Source organism: Calidris pugnax, unplaced genomic scaffold (genome assembly GCF_001431845.1).
Source record: "Calidris pugnax isolate Ruff unplaced genomic scaffold, ASM143184v1 scaffold190, whole genome shotgun sequence".
Taxonomy (NCBI): domain Eukaryota; kingdom Metazoa; phylum Chordata; class Aves; order Charadriiformes; family Scolopacidae; genus Calidris; species Calidris pugnax.
Genome location: NW_015090924.1, coordinates 320327 through 337545, shown reverse-complemented (window position 1 = coordinate 337545; position 17219 = coordinate 320327). Strand labels below are relative to the sequence as shown.

General features: G+C 44.9%; 1 protein-coding gene across 1 annotated transcript; it reads right to left on the bottom strand.

Annotated features, from left to right (window-relative positions):
• Positions 1-45: 45 nt before the first annotated feature.
• On the bottom strand, positions 46-15719 carry RND3 (Rho family GTPase 3). The gene is made up of 5 exons (XM_014951347.1): positions 15451-15719; positions 15262-15349; positions 7366-7475; positions 5677-5811; positions 46-1851 (listed from the first exon to the last, which is right to left on the bottom strand). The coding sequence occupies exons 1-5, from the start codon at positions 15598-15600 to the stop codon at positions 1600-1602; spliced, it is 735 nt and encodes a 244-aa protein (XP_014806833.1). The 5' UTR covers positions 15601-15719; the 3' UTR covers positions 46-1599.
• Between the last annotated feature and the right edge of the window lie 1500 nt (positions 15720-17219).

Here is a 17219-nt window from a genome sequence, read left to right as displayed (position 1 = left end):
GGGGCGGGGGTTGTGGGATTGGTTTTTTTTTTGTTTGTTTTTCCTTTTCTCAGATGAAACAAAGTGCCAGGAACACACAGGACTGAGTTTTAATTATGGTAACCCTTTACCTTTGCACAAGTCAAGAGGAACACAGCTTGAGCACTTCCAAAATGAAGCATCATCCCTTGGGAACCAGACCAGGCTGGATGGAGCTTACAGCATCCTTCTTGCCAGAGAAGCTACGGAGTTAAGTTGGTCAGTAAACAAGTTGCAAATAATTTTAAAGGCCGATTTATTTCATGTAACAATAGTATTCAGTAAGCAAAAAAAAAGGAATTTGACTCAACTGGTTCACTGATGTTTCAGGATTGTTGTCTGGATACGTGTTTATATTAGTCTTAAAAGACTTAAGGGCAGTATCCAGTTTCTACTGGGGGACCCCTTAAGGCGTTCACAGTTCTTCAGACCTCACCACGAGCAACCAAAGTCTGCAAAGCCCCCAAAAAACCACGAGCCTAACAAACCATCATCTGGTTCTGCTGGCTCATTTGCAGATTCTTGGGGTTTTTGCCAAGAAGATGGCAGAGAAGAACCACCTCCATAGCATTTACGGAGGGCTAGATCCCGGGATCCACTCCGCTCTCCAGCTCCCAGCAGGAGCAGGAGTCTGGGGGCTTTCCCCAGATGGGCAGTAAGGCTTAACCAATTATCATGGTTGTAAAATTAAGGATCATTTGTCATCATAGCTCTTAGCACCTTTCACTTGAACCTACAGCAACATACCCATACAGTACACACCAGAACTGGAAGATCATCTCCACTCTAAATCACAATCACAAAGAGGAACACAAAGTCAGAGAGTCCTGCAACGGGGGCAGATTTTGCCCCCCCAACACCCCAATTTGATCCATGTAATATCCACAGTGCAGGGGCACTGGTAATACTGGGAAATCTCAAATGGTTGTCTTCGTTACCAACGTGCTCAAACGCTGCTGTCTCAGGAAGGCAAAACTCCAGACTTCTCACGTAGAGTGTTTTCCTCTCAGTGACACACAGGCCTCGGCATCCTCTCCATTTTAACGATGAGCTACTAAAAAAATTAGATCATATCCTTTGGAAAACCAACTAGAAGGTCACAGGGGTAGTTCCTTAATGAGGAGGGCATATTAATAACGACGTCTTTTTTTAAAAAAAAAAAACCAAACAGTAAAGTATTATTTTAATGAAATCAAAGTGGTAGCATCCAGGAGTAGAGCGTTAATAAAAGAAACAAGCACTGTCAATGACATCTCTCTTCTCTGCAGTGTTATTTTTCCCATTCACTCTCTCTTTTCTCAGCACACACAAACACCTTTCCCTTTTTTCCTTTTGGCTTTTTTTTTTTTTTTTGGCATTTTCTTCAACGTTATCGTTTCCTGATGCCACCTCGTGCAGAGCCATTTCTTCTCGCTGCTCAATTCCTAAACACAGTCTCACACAAAGAGGCGAAGAGTCTCCGTTTTGAAAGCGCTGGCAACAAGCCCTCGATAAAATACCATGTGGCTGGGTACTTCATTGAGCCTTCACCCCTCCCGGACGCTCCTCTTCCTCCCTTCTCCAGGAAAACCCGAGGTCCTTTCACATCACCGTGCAACTCTTTGCTTTGTCCTTTCGCAAGTCCGTCGCCACTGTGGACAGTTCTGGCCTGCCAGGCATGTGTGAAATCCTCTTTGTTGCCCTCTGCGATTTGTTTCGTTTCACGTTTTTGTTTGTTTTATTCACACACGCCAAGGTGGCAACGTGAAAAATGTCTCTGACGCTGTTTTCCGACTGTAAGGCTGAGCATTCGATGTACGTGGCTGCTCCAATCTGTTTGGCCATATTTGCACCCTAAGGGGGAAAAAAAAAAAACAACAACCCAACATGCAATCAATACCAAGTTTCCACAGAGAGCCAAAGCAAACCATACAATTACTTTTCAGCGCTGTTTTCCGTACACAAAACCCAAAAGCTAAAGCTCCGACACAACAGCCAGCAGCTAATTTTGCAAAATAAACAGAGCTTTGCTTCCAAGAGGCATTAAACAAGTATCCGGGCATCATCTCCTAGGCTGATAAATAGGAATTGGATGAGAGAAGATAAGCTCAGGGACCTGCAAACAGCTGCAGAAAGCCAGAGAAGGTCCCATTAGTGGGACCTATTTAGCAATTCATAGAATCATAGAATTGCCCAGGCTGGAAGGGACCTCCAAGGGTCATCTAGTCCGACCCCCCCGCAGTCAGCAGGGACACCCCCAACTAGACCAGGTTGCCCAGGGCCTCATCGAGCCTCACCTTGAATATCTCCAGGGATGGGGCCTCAACCACCTCCCTGGGCAACCTGTTCCAGTGCTCCACCACCCTCACAGTGAAGAACCCCCTTCTAATCTCCAGACTAAATCTGTTCCCCTCCAGCTTGAAGCCATTGCCCCTCGTCCTGTCACTGCAGGCCTTTCTAAACAGGTTCTCCCCAGCCTTCCTGTAGGCTCCCTTCAGGTACTGGAAGGCTACTATTAGGTCTCCCCGGAGCCTCCTCTTCTCCAGGCTGAACAACCCCAGCTCCCTCAGCCTGTCCTCGTAGCAGAGGTGCTCCATCCCCCTGATCATCCTTGTGGCCCTCCTCTGGACCCTCTCCATCAGGTCCATGTCCTTCTTATATTGAGGGCTCCAGACCTGCACACAATACTCCAGGTGAGGTCTCACCAGAGCAGAGTAAAGTGGCAGAATCACCTCTCTGGACCTGCTGGCAACGCTTCTTTTGATGCAGCCCAGGATGGGATTGGCCTTCTGGGCTGCAGCTGCCCACTGCCTGCTCATGTCCAGCAGGCATGTCCATGTCCAATTCCACCCTTACACCTTAACTCTGGGAATCATGTGCTCGCTGGGAAAGGTCCAGACCTGGCAGTTTTCAGATTTAAGCCTGCTATCTCCAAGAGAAAATGTATTTTGGCTACCTTACAGGGTAGCCAGCGTGCCCCTGACCTAGAGCAGAGCTGTGCTACATCTCCACCGAGGGGGCAAAGTTCATAGGGGGAATGTGCTGTGGGTTTCTGGGCTGGGAAATAAATAGATCAACTTGTAGCTAGGAAATAAAAAAAGAAGGCTAGAAAGGACACCAGCAGTTATACGAGCCCTTCTTTCGTGATTTTAAGTGCATTAGAAGTCAAAGCAGGGATATTTGTCCCAGCAGCACAAGGAAAACAACAAGCAACTCCAGCAGATGACAATATCCTGTGTATCCTGTTGTGGATTTTGCCACAGGAAGACAATACAGCATTGTACGGAAAAAAAAAATTAGTTGTTTCAATGGAATTTTATTTCTGAGGGCGAGCCTTTTTAGTAAGTAACAAAATCCAGCCACATCCTTGATGTGCCACTCCTCACATATTCATCCAGGCACAGGTCAGTCCAACTTCTCCTTGCTCTAGTCCCAGGCTGAGGGCACTACTTTATTTGGATCCACGTCTTGACTTATTTGTGCTGCAGTGATCAACTTATCAGTTTTAAATAGGAGCGGCTGATAAAGGAGTATCAGTTTGTAGAACAAGCCTTCTCCATGATTAAACATCTGAAGTCCTACTAACCAAGCCCAGCCTAGCTCTTAGAGCCTGACAAATGTTTGCTCAGGTGTAGCTGACTGGAAACTGGCTGGCAAAGTGGAGACAGGGTGTCACCATCAACTGCCTTTGTCCTCCCAGCGCTTCCTTGTGAAGTTAAGAGGAATGGGAAAACCCCACTAAGCTCTTTGATCCCACATCAACCTCACAAGACAAGGGAATTTAAGAAGTTGTGCAATTATTCCAGAGGACCCTTCCCTAGAATTAGTGCAGGGGAGCGGTGGGTTGCTTCATGTCACCACCAGGCTTTGGCCACCACATGAGATAAAACCATTATTCGGTGTAAGTTTACACTTTAGGTAGAGCACAGGTGAAATTGTGAGTTTGCTCAAGTACCACCTTCCCTCCAACATGTGCAATTTTCCCTTTGGCTGCAAGTAATAGCTTCTGGCTTAAGACTTTTGTCTTCAGCTGACTCCCGTTCCTAAGGGGTACAGGCCAAGCTGGGCCACCAGAAGATATGTGAATCTTCAACACCAGAGGATAAAAATCCATCTGTCAACAGATTTTTATTCGCTATGGAAAAGGGCCAGACTTAGTGATTCTATTAAAGTACTGCACAAAATGTAGTACGTGAAGTTGTGTAGGGAACAAGCAGCAGAGAGTATTTCCTTTTAAGTTTAATATTCGAAGAGAAACAGTATGGAAAATTGCAGCTCTGAGGTTAACAACATAAATACAGCAGTAATTTGGAACCAGGACAACATCTTCTGCAACAAGCAGGGTTTTTAAGGACACTTGGGAATTGTTTTAAACTCAGGTAAAAAAATTGGCATTTAGTTTCATATAAAATTGTCTGAGATGGAGGGATGTTTACTGAGTGAAGTGTAGAAAAAAATGCCATAAGCAGCACAAGCACAGTACACCACCTCATGTTCTATTTTAATTAAGATACTCAAGTTTATGGTATCTTTGCATTTTGCAATTTAAACATGCTGTGGGAGGCTGCCTTATTAAGTAATCTCCATTTGGAGCTGGTGGTTTGGAAAATCTGAGGTTGTAGATAAAACAGCAAAAAAAAAAAAATATTTGACAGCACAGGATATTCACACGGGCTGAAGTTCCTTCTGGAGGCACCATCCTCACTCTTACACCCTACAGGATGTCTTCTCAAACCACCACTGTGATTCAGCCTCAAAGCACGACACACACACGTGTGAGTAATAAGGGGAAATTTACCTTAGAGCCCAGTTTTCCCCTGTCCTCCACCTCCTGCTCTCCCATGACCTCATTCCTTTTCCTTTACACCTTTGTTTCTCTATCCCCTGATGCCTTGGCTTCAAACTTGTCACTTTTTCAACAGCACAGAACTGCTGCCAAGAATTAAGATGCTTTCTGGATTTGCTGCCACCTTCAGAGGGAGCTATAAGATGTTTTCACAGGTGTTTTAAGGCAACAGGATTTTAAAGGAGACAGATTACGTACAATACTTGTCATGACACTGAAGTCAAATGAATGACATTCAAATCCAAAGTCCAAAGACAACAATTAGGAGAGGGTTCTTCACTGTGAGGGTGGTGGAGCACTGGAACAGGTTGCCCAGGGAGGTGGTTGAGGCCCCATCCCTGGAGATATTCAAGGTGAGGCTCGATGAGGCCCTGGGCAACCTGGTCTAGTTGGGGGTGTCCCTGCTGACTGCGGGGAGGTCGGACTAGATGACCTTTGGAGGTCCCTTCTGGCCTGGGCAATTCTATGATTCTATGAATTTTACCAATTTGTCAGTAAATCCACAGGACATGTCACCTCTCGGTGCTGTTTTGGCCTCTGCAGACCCAGAAAAGTGGTAAGTTTATTTTCAATACACTTAAAACCTTTGTGCAACCAAGAAGACTACAAACTTATGACACTTAAAGCACATGTTGTGGGGCTGTGTGATTTTCTGCTGCATCCAGTCTGTGGACAGGCTTTGTCTTTACTAATAACAGCTTTCAAAATCACCTCCATCTACCACTAGAGAATGTGCATCCGACTTCTAGGACAGAAGTTGTTCATCAAAATGGCTACAGCAAAAGAAAAGGGTCTTATCTCCCCCCTCTAAGCACAGAGTAAGCAGCACATACCTGATCGTAGGACACGGGGGTCTGCCTGTGGTTGGAAAGCTCCACGAGCGTGCTGACATCCGTGCGCAGATCCGACTTGCAACCAACCAAAAGCATCTTGGTGTTCGGACAGAACTCCTGGATTTCACCTTTCCACTGTAAAATTGTAGGTTGTTATTACACTCAACTAGTTGGAATGTTTAAATGCAAAGCAGCAACAGATACAAGGTGAAGTTTAATAACTCATGACACTTTGTGTGGAAATATTCTTACATAATAAAGATTTCATCCTTGACCAGATTCTGCTGGAGCTAATGCCTTTAGAAAATTAGCTTGAAGGTAGATACAACTATCTCGTACACTCATTAATTCCACCGACTCACTAATCACGAGGGAATGAATTGAGATTGTTTACCTACATGAGTAAATGTTTGCAGGCCTGTGACAAGCAGTAAACACCCAGTCATTGCCATTTTCAGACAGCAACCAACAAAGCCTGGTGTCACCACATTCAGTGGTTCCTCCAGATGGAGACAAGAGGCTGGTCTTGTACAACCACAAAATAAACCTTGCTTTATATAGGTTCATGGCTACATCCTCATACCTAAAACTACACAAATTTGTCAAGGGTTCAGCTATTGTGAACTGGTAACAAGCCCGTCCAACAGAACTTGTGATACATTCCTTGGTTTTCTTCCCCTTCCACATAGATATTTTGAGAACACAAGCCAAGAATTTTGCAGTATAACCTGGACAGATCATACAAACCCTAAAATGTAAGGATGTGATTCATGTTTAAAAGCATATTAAGAAAATTCTCTTACAGAATTAAGCAACAGTAGTATAGTAACTGACATTATCAGGGACAGAAAATAAAAAGACAGTTCTAGATGCTTGTTGGCACAGTTAGTGGCTGAGAGAAGAGTCTTAAGTATTTTCTGTGGACTATTCAGAGCATTGTATGCCATTTTATTCCCAGTGACACAAGAATCACTGGCCCCAGATACAGAAAAAAGGAACTTCAGGTCATTAAGCCTTAAAGACAACACTGCAAAGTCATGCCCAGTGATCAAGGAAAAGACCGGGACCACCTCGCAAACACAGAGCCTGATTATCAAAATTCAACGTTTTAACTCAGGGGAAGCCTGCAGTAAATCTTGGATCACTGAGCTTGGGAAAAAAACCCTGAAGTTTGGTGCAGGGCTGCATTTCTGTGCCATCACTATAGGTCTTCTGGTAGCTTCCAGAGGCATTTGTCACTGGCTCCTTCTAACTTCAGGCTGAGAAATTATGTAAAGCCATGGCAAAAGTCCAAACACTTGGCAGGCACGTTCCAACCGTCTTTGCAACATGGCAAAGTTTCTCAATCCTGTCTGTTATAGAAGTATAATGTGAGAGACAGTTTCTTGCTGCGCCCAGCCCCGGCACCTCACACCACCCTGAACAATTCCCTGCTGTCTAAGGGCTGAGGAATGAGAATTCTGCTTCACCCCTCAGCAGCCATTAGGGAGTTTTTTTTGTTTTCAATTAACATTCACCCCTTTCAAACAAATGCTCTTGAATTCTAGCAGCGCAGAGCGCAGTGCTGTCATCTCTCCATTAAAAGGAATAAACTGAAGCTTCCAGGGTAGGGAACAGCACCGTTCTACAGAGATTTAAAGACAAGCTACTCAAACAGTTCTGTACTCAAAATGCTTTGTGAACACTTGCCTTTTTTAGCACACTGTCAAGGGTTTCTGGCCGACTGATGTCAAAGCAAATCAGGACAGCATCAGAATCTGGATAGGAGAGCGGGCGGACATTGTCATAATAAGGAGATCCTGCAGGGAAACAAACAAGATTTTGATTAGTTTTTATTTTTCCACTTTCTGCAGTCATTCAAGCTTACTCAGACACTTTAGAAAGGTTTTCAGTGAAGCTCTTTAACAGCACCCAGCTACCATCTTCTCTTCAATAGTGCTGTTTTTTCCCAGAACACTTGTTGCAGTGATTAATTTCCCCACTTCCTTTTTTGTTTCTCACCTACAAAAGCAACAGCTTTGCCAAGTAATGAAGAGTGATGGCACCCCAGTGATCCATCTCCCACCAAAAGCTCAGGATGCCCCCAGGAACAAGGAAAAGGGAAATCGGGTCAGCCCAAGTTTAAAGTCCCAGCATTAACCTGCAGGGAATTGACTTGGAGAACAAATCCTCAGCCTCCAAAAGGCTCCCTTTCAAAGCAGATTTGTCACAGTTGTGCTTTCACAGGAAAAAAAAAAAAATCGGGAAGTTATGAAATAAATCAGTTTTGATTCTTCTAACATTTAAAACAATAGATCCAAGTGCAAAAGTCATCTTTAGTTGTCATGGATATCGGCAATTTTTAGAAGAAACTCTTGCTTCAAATTAAAGCATTTGTTGCAGTGCTCCAGGAGAAAAGAATCCCAGTCCTGCAGGCAGGCACACAAAGTCATCTGTCACAAAAAGCCTCACTAATCTGCAAATCAATATATGGTTGCAATAAATGTTTATGTTTAGCCCATAAAACAAACCTTTATCAATGAGATCAAAGCTAATCTAGTAATTGGATGGAACAGAAACAGGTTCAATTCTGCACTCTGTGCATGTTTTACTTCCAGAGCTGTTAAGGGATAACACTGTTCTCTTGAAGAATTCTCATGAACAGAAACAGGTTCAATTCTGCACTCTGTGTGTGTTTTACTTCCAGAGCTGTTAAGGGATACACTGTTCTCTTGAAGAATTCTCACAGTGTGCAGAGTTACAAGTATTTCTCCAGAATCAGAAATCTCATTTGTATCGTCTGGTGAATCTGGTAACAGGTTTGGGAGGAAAAAACCCAAATCTTCCCTTTAAGTATTTCTCCAGAATCAGAAATCTCATTTCTGGTGAATCTGGTAACAGGTTTGGGGGGAAAATAAACAAATCTTCCTTTCTTCTAGGAAGTTCCACTCACTCTGCCAACCATTCCGTTTGGCCTTAACTCTGCTGAAGTTTCACTTACTGAGGAGAATGCATTTCTGATTTAGAAGGGTAATTAAACAGTTAAGTGGTCAAAAAGGACAAGGGCTTTGGGCTTTGAAACGCATGCCTACAACTTAAAATGTGTTTTCTTAGTCATATAGTCTTATTTCTGGTTTTTTCCTCTCGTGAAGCTAAAATACAGCAGAGAACATACGCAACAAGAACACAGCTTTCAAGAGTTTGGGGGTTATCAGATAATTATATCACCCAATTTTCCAGCTATCTAGAACTAATTGGCTGTAAGGTCTCAGAGGCTGAGCAGACTATTAACTGGATTAGAGAAATTCCTCAAGTTTTTAACTGACAGACAGCTCACGCTGTTGCACAAAGCAGAGCAGGGAATGGTGTGAACGTATCACAGATGACTTCAGTTGGCCAGCTTATACTGGAAAGAAAGAGTCAAGAATCCCAGGAATGTTGTTTTTGAAAGGAAGAGTAACACATGGGGAACGAAGCATTACCAAACTAGGTAGCAGAAGGTAATTTGTTGAACGAGACTTTTATTCAAACGCTCATCTTCATAAATGATGTCAATCTGACAAAGAGGCAGCTGTCAAAAACTGCTCTTCAAAAAAACAGTTAGCTGTCTTCAGCTGTAAATGACATGTTAAAAGAAATCTAAGCGAGCTGAGCTGACCAGTAATTAACTATTTATTTAAGCTCTGTTAGCAGCGACTATCAATAAGTGCTTTCCACTACTAATTATTCCCCAGCTATCTCCAGCCCTACTATTATGGTGCCTCCATCCTGGTGCCCCAGGGCCAAGTTATTTATTCTGGAGCCCCAGGGCCAAGTTATTTGCCCCAGACAGAGGAACTGCAGAGCAGGGTGCCGTTAACTAGCCACCTGCAGCCTTCAACTGGCCCAAGCACAGCCTGGATGCTGGTGAGAGCCAGTGCCTGGCTAGCAACATCTCCCTGCCAAGCTCAGGCAAGTAAGGGCAGGATTGAAGATCATTAATGCTTGGCCAAATGGTTGCTGGCTAGAAAGGAGTCTCAAAAAAAGCCTCACCCAGAAACTAATTCCTTAGACACATACCTATCTTCTCACTCACCAAGTCTTCAGGGATGCAACACACCATATATGTCCATCAGCGTGTATTTATGTATACACACACTCACCACCTCCAGCCCAGAGACTCCTTTCTACTGTGTCAGCTGTAGCTCTGTTTGTTTAGAGGGTTCTTCGTTTTAAGCTTTTCCTTCTGAACCTCTCATATTAAAGATGCTGAGCCAGAAGAAGTGCACTTTCACAGGCAGCCCTTCTGCTTGGGATGCGAGGGAGGGGGAAAATTTGACACCTCCTTTTCTTCGGGGTAGTGTGTGGCAGAACAAACGGGAACCATTTAAACTACTCAGGGCTGCAGCATCAACAAAGGAAAAATTTCCTGGTCTCATTCAACAGCAATAACCGAACCTTTCTTCTTACTGGGCAAATAAAGGGGGGGGGGGGCTGCAGGCCCTGGCTGTGCGAGCCTATTCAATCTGGCATTTCATGGGTTCGCCCAGAGAAACCCTCAGAAGCCAGGAATCCCAGGAATGAAGCTCAAGTCTGAACAGAAAACTCAGGCACAGCCCAGCGAGGCTGGCTCGCTCTTTTTTCAAGTCAGTCTGCAGATTTGAAGCCATGCCAACCCTAGAAAACAGGAGGAGAATGCAGAGCTGCAGCTATAGTGTTTGTAGGGGAAAAAAAAAAGCCTATTTGTGTTTGTAATTCTGTCCCTACAAAATATAACATTTTTGTCAAGGACAGCACATGGATGATTTTTTCAGTTTTATCAAGGAATTGCTGACGATGCTGTAGTTCATCGTACTTTGTGGTGGAAGTACATTCCAGCTGCAATCCCCCCTTCCTCATCTGTTTGGCAGTTTAAATAATTTAAGCCAAAATAAGCACCACATTAAGAACGATCTACTTTTAAAATCTTATGTTTCATGCAAAGTACAACACAAGTTCAGCTTTTAAACTGAAATAAAACCTCTCCCCAGCAACATGGTTGGCTTGGGTCTATAGAAGACACCAAGCTTAGTCTTAAATGTTGCTATCTTCATAAATAACAGAATCACATCATTAAAAAGTTAAAGCATACTTAATTTTTTGATGGCTTAGCACCACTCCAAGATGGTAAATCATGGAAAGCTGACGTTCTGTTTGTCTGCAAGACCCAAAGCCACCACCACCACCAGTTCCAAGCAGGAGGTTCATCCCTATGTTCCACCTCCAGAGCTGAACCTGGGCAGCTCCTGCTCAGCCTCCGCTCGCCCGCAGGCCCTAAGGGAAGCCGAGCTCAGTAACAGGCAAGGCTTTTACTATTTACACACCACCAAGCAGCCATCAGGCATCAGTCTTTGTAGCCTTTTGGACTCCAGTCAACTGAAAGAAGAACAGATGAACAGCAGCATTTTTCACTCCCAAAACCCTTGGACTCACTAATTATCGGCTACCTAGAAAACACATCAAACACTGCAGCGGCCACTCCAACTAGTCAATTCGCTGCTGATGGCTTTTCTCCTTCCCAAACCACCCTGGCTAGTTTTGGAGAAAACACAGATGATTTTGTACACTGAGTATCACAGAAGACATCATCTCCAAGCACACAAATCACCATATTCACAGTATTTTGTGTGTTTACATTTCTGCACCTCAAACAGGAAACCGGACTTTGGTAGGAGACTTGGCATTCCCAAATTCTAATTTTTTCCCCTTTAAAGGGCAAAACAACCTATAAAGACTAGTTACTACTACACTGTCATGAAAGGAAAAAAAAAAATAAAAATCACATGGCTCAATACAGCCAACTTGCAAGTGAACTGGAAGGCACTGACAGAAATTTGACATTTCCTTTACAATGCTTTACTGCCAGAAAGCTCAAGAAAATAGTAACTTAAATTCCTCTGTGTTTCAGAAGGCTTCTGAAAGATTTCACCAAAAACCTTTGTAATTAATATTATGTGCCTATATAGACACTGAATACACTGCACACATTCAAATCACAGTAAAGCTAACCTGATTTAAAGCTCTAAGGCCCTTCTGGATTTAATTATATGCTAATCCCCACCAGTGCATAGGTATTTCTGGCCCTGTTGAGAATTATTTATTGGAGCATCCAGTATAGTTTCCACAGTACAACCAAGAAAAAAACCCTCTAAAATATATTTTAAGGAGACATGGGTATGTGTGTCTAATTAATAGTATGTGATTTCTGTGCCACAGCTACTGCTGTACTATCAAAGTAGCCACTTTTAATGGAAGCAGTCAAAACCTTGGTAAATGCACATTAAGACCATGCTCTACAGTAGACAAAAACATCTAATACACAAGTATTTTTTGACAGTGTCCATGAAACTACAAGATGAAGCTTGAGCCTGAAGAAACTTCTAATACTCTACCTACCCAGCAAAATAAGCATGCAGCTCCCAAACAGCTCACGACTGCCATACCACGTTACCACAGAGTGGAATAATTTATGGTGTAGTTAGATTGCAACCAGACATTCCTGCTTTGAAAGAAGGGTTGGTAGTCCAAAAACCAATTGAAATTCAAGTTGGCAAGTGCTCTCCTTAATGCTGTGGCTAATTTAAACCCTTATAATGACTTGCAGAACTCGACAGTACTAGAAAATATTTGAATAATGAGTCTTCCCATTCCACTCTTACTCCAAGAGTGTTTTGTCCCATATTTCTATTGGTATATCCAAGATATAAAAAAACCCACCAAAACCAAACTTTTCAATGAATTTACAGCTTGCTTTAAAAGGTTCTATCAATTGCGTGACTCTCTACATTTTGTACTTGAGTTCTCTAGTAAAAAAACACATTATTATTATTATATAAAGGATTGTAAACTAAAACTGTGACAGCAGGGCCAGTTCTCACCCTAACACAAGGCTATTAGAACCAGTGCCTAGAGCTTTTCTCATTTTCTCAGTGAGCAAAAAAAATAAAAATAAAAATTACTCAAAGTGGCAGCACCTTCCTTCCAAAGGATTCATTGCAAAACACAACTTTTACTTTGATTCAAGCTCTGGACTAATTTGCGAGGCAACCTGTTGCATGCTCCCAGTTAGAAAATAGTTTAAAAGGGCTAAAGATGGATACTAAATACTGATCCAGTCATCTTGAAAGTATCTGCAGTATATTGCAATCAAATTCAGCTAAACTGTGTCCTTCCTGCCCTCCCCCAAGAGATACTGAAGTACCTCAAATGACTGGAGCCATTACCTCCCTGTTGTTGCAATGGACATCATTTTCCATTAGCATTTGGCAGTTCATCAGTTAACTGATGAAGTTAACTAAGTTAACTAGATCTAGTCCTGCTTTAAAAATGTCACCAAGACATTTATTCTAATTCAGCTGAGGACTAGGACAAAGGCTTGTAAGAATTAAGTTACCAAGAATTTCAGATAATGCTAAAACACTATCTTATCTTCTGATGTCCCTTATCTGGTGATGTGATTTTGCAGTGGGTTAATGGGATCGGGTGAATCAACCCATTTCTTCTGGCAGTCGGTGAGAAGGGCTGTTTAGGGAGAGACACTTTTTCATCCACAGTCCCACAACCAGAGGATCCGCTGCTCAAGTAACACTTTATGAGACCAAAGCACTGGATCTTTCAAACATTTCCTCTTTGGTTTCAGATTGCAGACAAATTAGCCTCTTGATCTTAAGCTTCTGACTCAAGTCAAATTTTCTATTAGTTCCAGGACAGGCCCAAGAGGACAACATGCACACGTGAAGGCTGGCAGGTGTTTTCTTCCACTGCTTTTTGTCTTTTGAAGTGCTACAGAATATTTCATTACATGGGTGTCTCCAGCCTTTGACATACAGATTCCAAACCTTCCCACGTCAAACAACTTCACTTGCGAGCACGTTGTATTTTAATAGCTAAAATTTTCCAAAATCACTTAACTATTAATTTTTAATAAGCCCTCACTCCGTATAGTTCGTTACAGCCAGCTTAGTAATCAGGATGAAAGCTCAAAGCAGACACATTCTAGAAGTCTGCAAGTCTCACTTGGCATAAGATGAAGAAAAAAAATCAGTTCAGAGCTACGCTGATACCGGCTGTGGGCAGAGAGACTGCCTTTTCCCAGTAATCGTGTTGCAAGAATTTGGAATCATTTCCTCCGCAGCAAGAGGAAAGCCAACTCGCCGCCTAAACTCCTTTTTTTTTAAAAAAAAAAAGAGATTAACATTTTCATTTCTGGTAAAAGGACTGCTTTTGTATTTGGAAGGAACATTTCCTTTTTTTTTTTAAAAAAAAAAGGGATTAACATTTTCATTTCTGGTAAAAGAACTGCTTTTGTATTTGGAAGGAACGGCTGGGTCCAAATTCAGCATCAACACGTTATCTACACAACCTGCCTAAAGAAGAAGGGGCTTGGGCTTGCTCTGTTGAGTTCCTCCAGCTTTTTTTCCCCAATTGCTTCTGCAGAAAAATGCTGATCCACGCTGGCATTAATGGTTCCTGGTGTCATTCACCCCTGACCACCTCTCCCCGTGTGTTGTCACTGAGCAGCAGAAGGACTGCTTTTGTATTTGGAAGGAACAGCTGGGTCCAAATTCAGCATCAACACGTTATCTACACAACCTGCCTAAAGAAGAAGGGGCTTGGGCTTGCTCTGTTGAGTTCCTCCAGCTTTTTTTCCCCAATTGCTTCTGCAGAAAAATGCTGATCCACGCTGGCATTAATGGTTCCTGGTGTCATTCACCCCTGACCACCTCTCCCCGTGTGTTGTCACTGAGCAGCAGAAGACCCCTCTGGCTGTCCACACTCCTCTCCAGCGCCAAGGTGACAAGTCCCAACAAGTCCAGGGGTCCATCCTCACCACCCTGGCAGTGACCTTAGTCCAGTTATCAACAGCAGCAGGACCTAGAGGAGTTCCTGGCCTAACGTGAGAGCAAAGATACCAAGAACCTCATCCTTGGAGGCACGCCAGCCAGGGTTTTTGAACATGGCACTGCTGGAAGAGCAATGAGGACCCTACACACAACGTGAGGAAGGATGGTTCCCTCAGCATCCTCAGAGAGCTGGAGGTGCCCACCTACCTAGTCTCTACTGGCTTTAAAGACTCTCTAAAACACAGGAAAGAAGGTGTTAAGGAGGCCACAAGGAATTTATTTACCATGAGGACACACAGACACCTCTTCACCCTTCTCCCAGGGTGTCAGGGTAGTGGAGGAGCAAAGGTGCCTTGGCTGCTGAAGCTCCTCAGATAAATAAGCTCCTTCCAGCCGGGCGGGGGGAGCGCCCACACCGCACCCCTGCCCCGCAACGCTGACAAATCTTTCCCCGCAGCTTTTGCCCACACCCTCTCTCTCCCCTTCCCTCCTTACGTGGATCGCTAAACTTTACCTCAGATTTTTTAAAAAAAGCAACCGCTCGACCGCCTCTAAGAGACCGGCAGCCCCGGTGAGGGGATGGGAGGCAGCAGGGCCGGTCTCCTGCCCCCTCATCCCCCATTTCCACACACACCGACACCCCCCCAAACCGAGGGGCAGCGGCGGCTCCTCAACGATCATCCCCCCCCCTCCTCCCCACACACCACACACATCTCCCTCATCCCACCCCACAACCCCGGCTCACCCGAGGTGTCCCAGAGGCTGAGCTCGATGCGCTGCGTGTCGATCTCAAAGCTGGCCGTATAGTTCTCGAAAACGGTGGGGACGTAGCTCTGCCGGGAGAGAGACAGCGCACGGTCAGACCGGCACCGCCATCGCCCCGGTCCCGGTAAACCCCCCCTTGCCGGTCCCGGTGTCCCCCCCCGCGGCTCACCTCAGGGAAGCAGTCCTTGGCAAAAACGTGAAGCAGGGCGGTCTTCCCGCACTGGCTGTCCCCTACCACCACGATCTTGCACTTCACGTTCTGGTTGGGATCCATCACCGCCTTGCTCGATAACTTCTGGCTGGCTCTTCTTTCCTTCATTGATCTCGGCTTAGTCCCTCGGCCGGCCACAGCGAACAGAAAAAATTAAAAAAAAAAAAAAAAAAAAAAAAGAAAAAAAGAAAAAAAAAATACACTCGGTTCCTTTAAAAAAAAATAGGTTTTTTTTTAAAAAAAGGGAAGAAAAACCCCCGGTGGCAGTGGCAGAGCCGCGGGACCTGCCGCCTCCGCACTGCCCGCCCGCCGGTCCCGCGCAGACTGCTTTGTCCCCCCGCCGCTCGCCCCTATTTATAGCCTCGCAGCCGCCAATCACCGCCCTCCGCCGCCGCTGTGGCCCGCCCCCTTGGCCGCGCGCTGCCGGGCGGGCCGGCGGAGCAGCGCGCCCCCTAGGGGAGCCACCCGGCACCGCAGCCTGGGTGGGGGGGGAGAGAGGGGAGGCGCGGAGGGGCGCGATGCCTCATGAATGGTGGGGTTTTTTTTAAAAAAAATCTATAAATCTCAATGCTACGAAAGGGAATCTGTGGCCTGAGGGGCTCTGTGGCCTCCAGAGGGGCGGCGAGGCCTGTCAGGGCGGCTGCTGGCCACCGAGGCTCCTCCAGGGCTGCAGGCCGGGCTGAGGAGGGCCGCTGGCTTCGGCCTCACCTGCACTACGGAGCAGGCTCAGCCAGGCCGAGTTGTGGATAAAGGGTTTTTTCACTCAAAAGATGGTCACAAGGAGGGAGTTGGGATACCATAAAGCGTCCCCACCACTAACATGCTCCTTTTTTTTTAGCTTCCTGGACACAAAACCAAGTTAAAACTGACTTAGGCTCACCGGAGGGCCGAACACCGCTCTCACTGAAGTAGCTGTTCCGTAACAACACTGCGGGGTAAATCTTCCCCAAAACAACAGCCCCCCAATAAGGTGTGGCTTGTGAGCCCTCGTGAAGGTGGGTCTTGGCATCACCTATTGAGTCATCCTGTCACAGACCAGCTCCCTATCAGTTCTGGGCTGAAACGTGAGGCATTCGTCAAGTTTTACAACATCCCGAAACAGAAAGCAAACACAATGCGCATGTTTGACCTCAGGGAGATCCTCCAGTGACGCAGACGAGAGAATCCCAAGCATGACATTTTCCAAACTCGGTGCTAATGCTCTTGATTTTGTTCCCGTGCGTCACATCTTCAGCTGGTCAAGTTGCTCAGCTCTAATGAATTTTGCAAAGAATTTAAGCCTTGGATTCTGCTTGGAAATCATGAGCAAAACACTAAAATTTGCAGTGGGTGCATTATCTATACGGCCTTACTGAGAAGCTAGAGCAGTCAGCTTACCATCTTTCTGTTTTTAAAAGAAATTGAAAGCTGGTCTCAGCTACTCTGCAGTTTCCAACCATCCCTGCTGTCCACCAACACGGCTTCAGCTCTTTGGAGGGATGATGGAATGGGAGAGCAGCTAATAAGCAGTGAGGAAACTTGAACTGCTCACAGCAAATTGGGTTTCTCTCCTTTGTTCAGGTGATAATTCTGGAATAATACAGTTGTGTAAATGCTCTCATGTCTTCTCCAGGGTGCAGAAAATACTGTTTCTTCATTCCCTTCCACACTGAAACACGTGGCGGCCTCACGGGCAGATGCAGGTGGGATAGAGCTCTGGAGGTTCAGCTCTGGCTCTCAATTCTTTG

What these genes read in the sequence shown, in the direction of transcription:
- RND3 (XM_014951347.1), bottom strand. Translation starts at nt 15,600, where the DNA reads ATGAAGGAAAGAAGAGCCAGCCAGAAGTTATCGAGCAAGGCGGTGATG. An exon ending in TTGACAGTGTGCTAAAAAAG is followed by an intron (nt 5,812 to 7,365) that starts GCAAGTGTTCAC and finishes ACAATTTTACAG; the next exon opens with TGGAAAGGTGAAATCCAGGA. An exon ending in CCCCCGTGTCCTACGATCAG is followed by an intron (nt 1,852 to 5,676) that starts GTATGTGCTGCT and finishes TTTCCCCCTTAG; the next exon opens with GGTGCAAATATGGCCAAACA.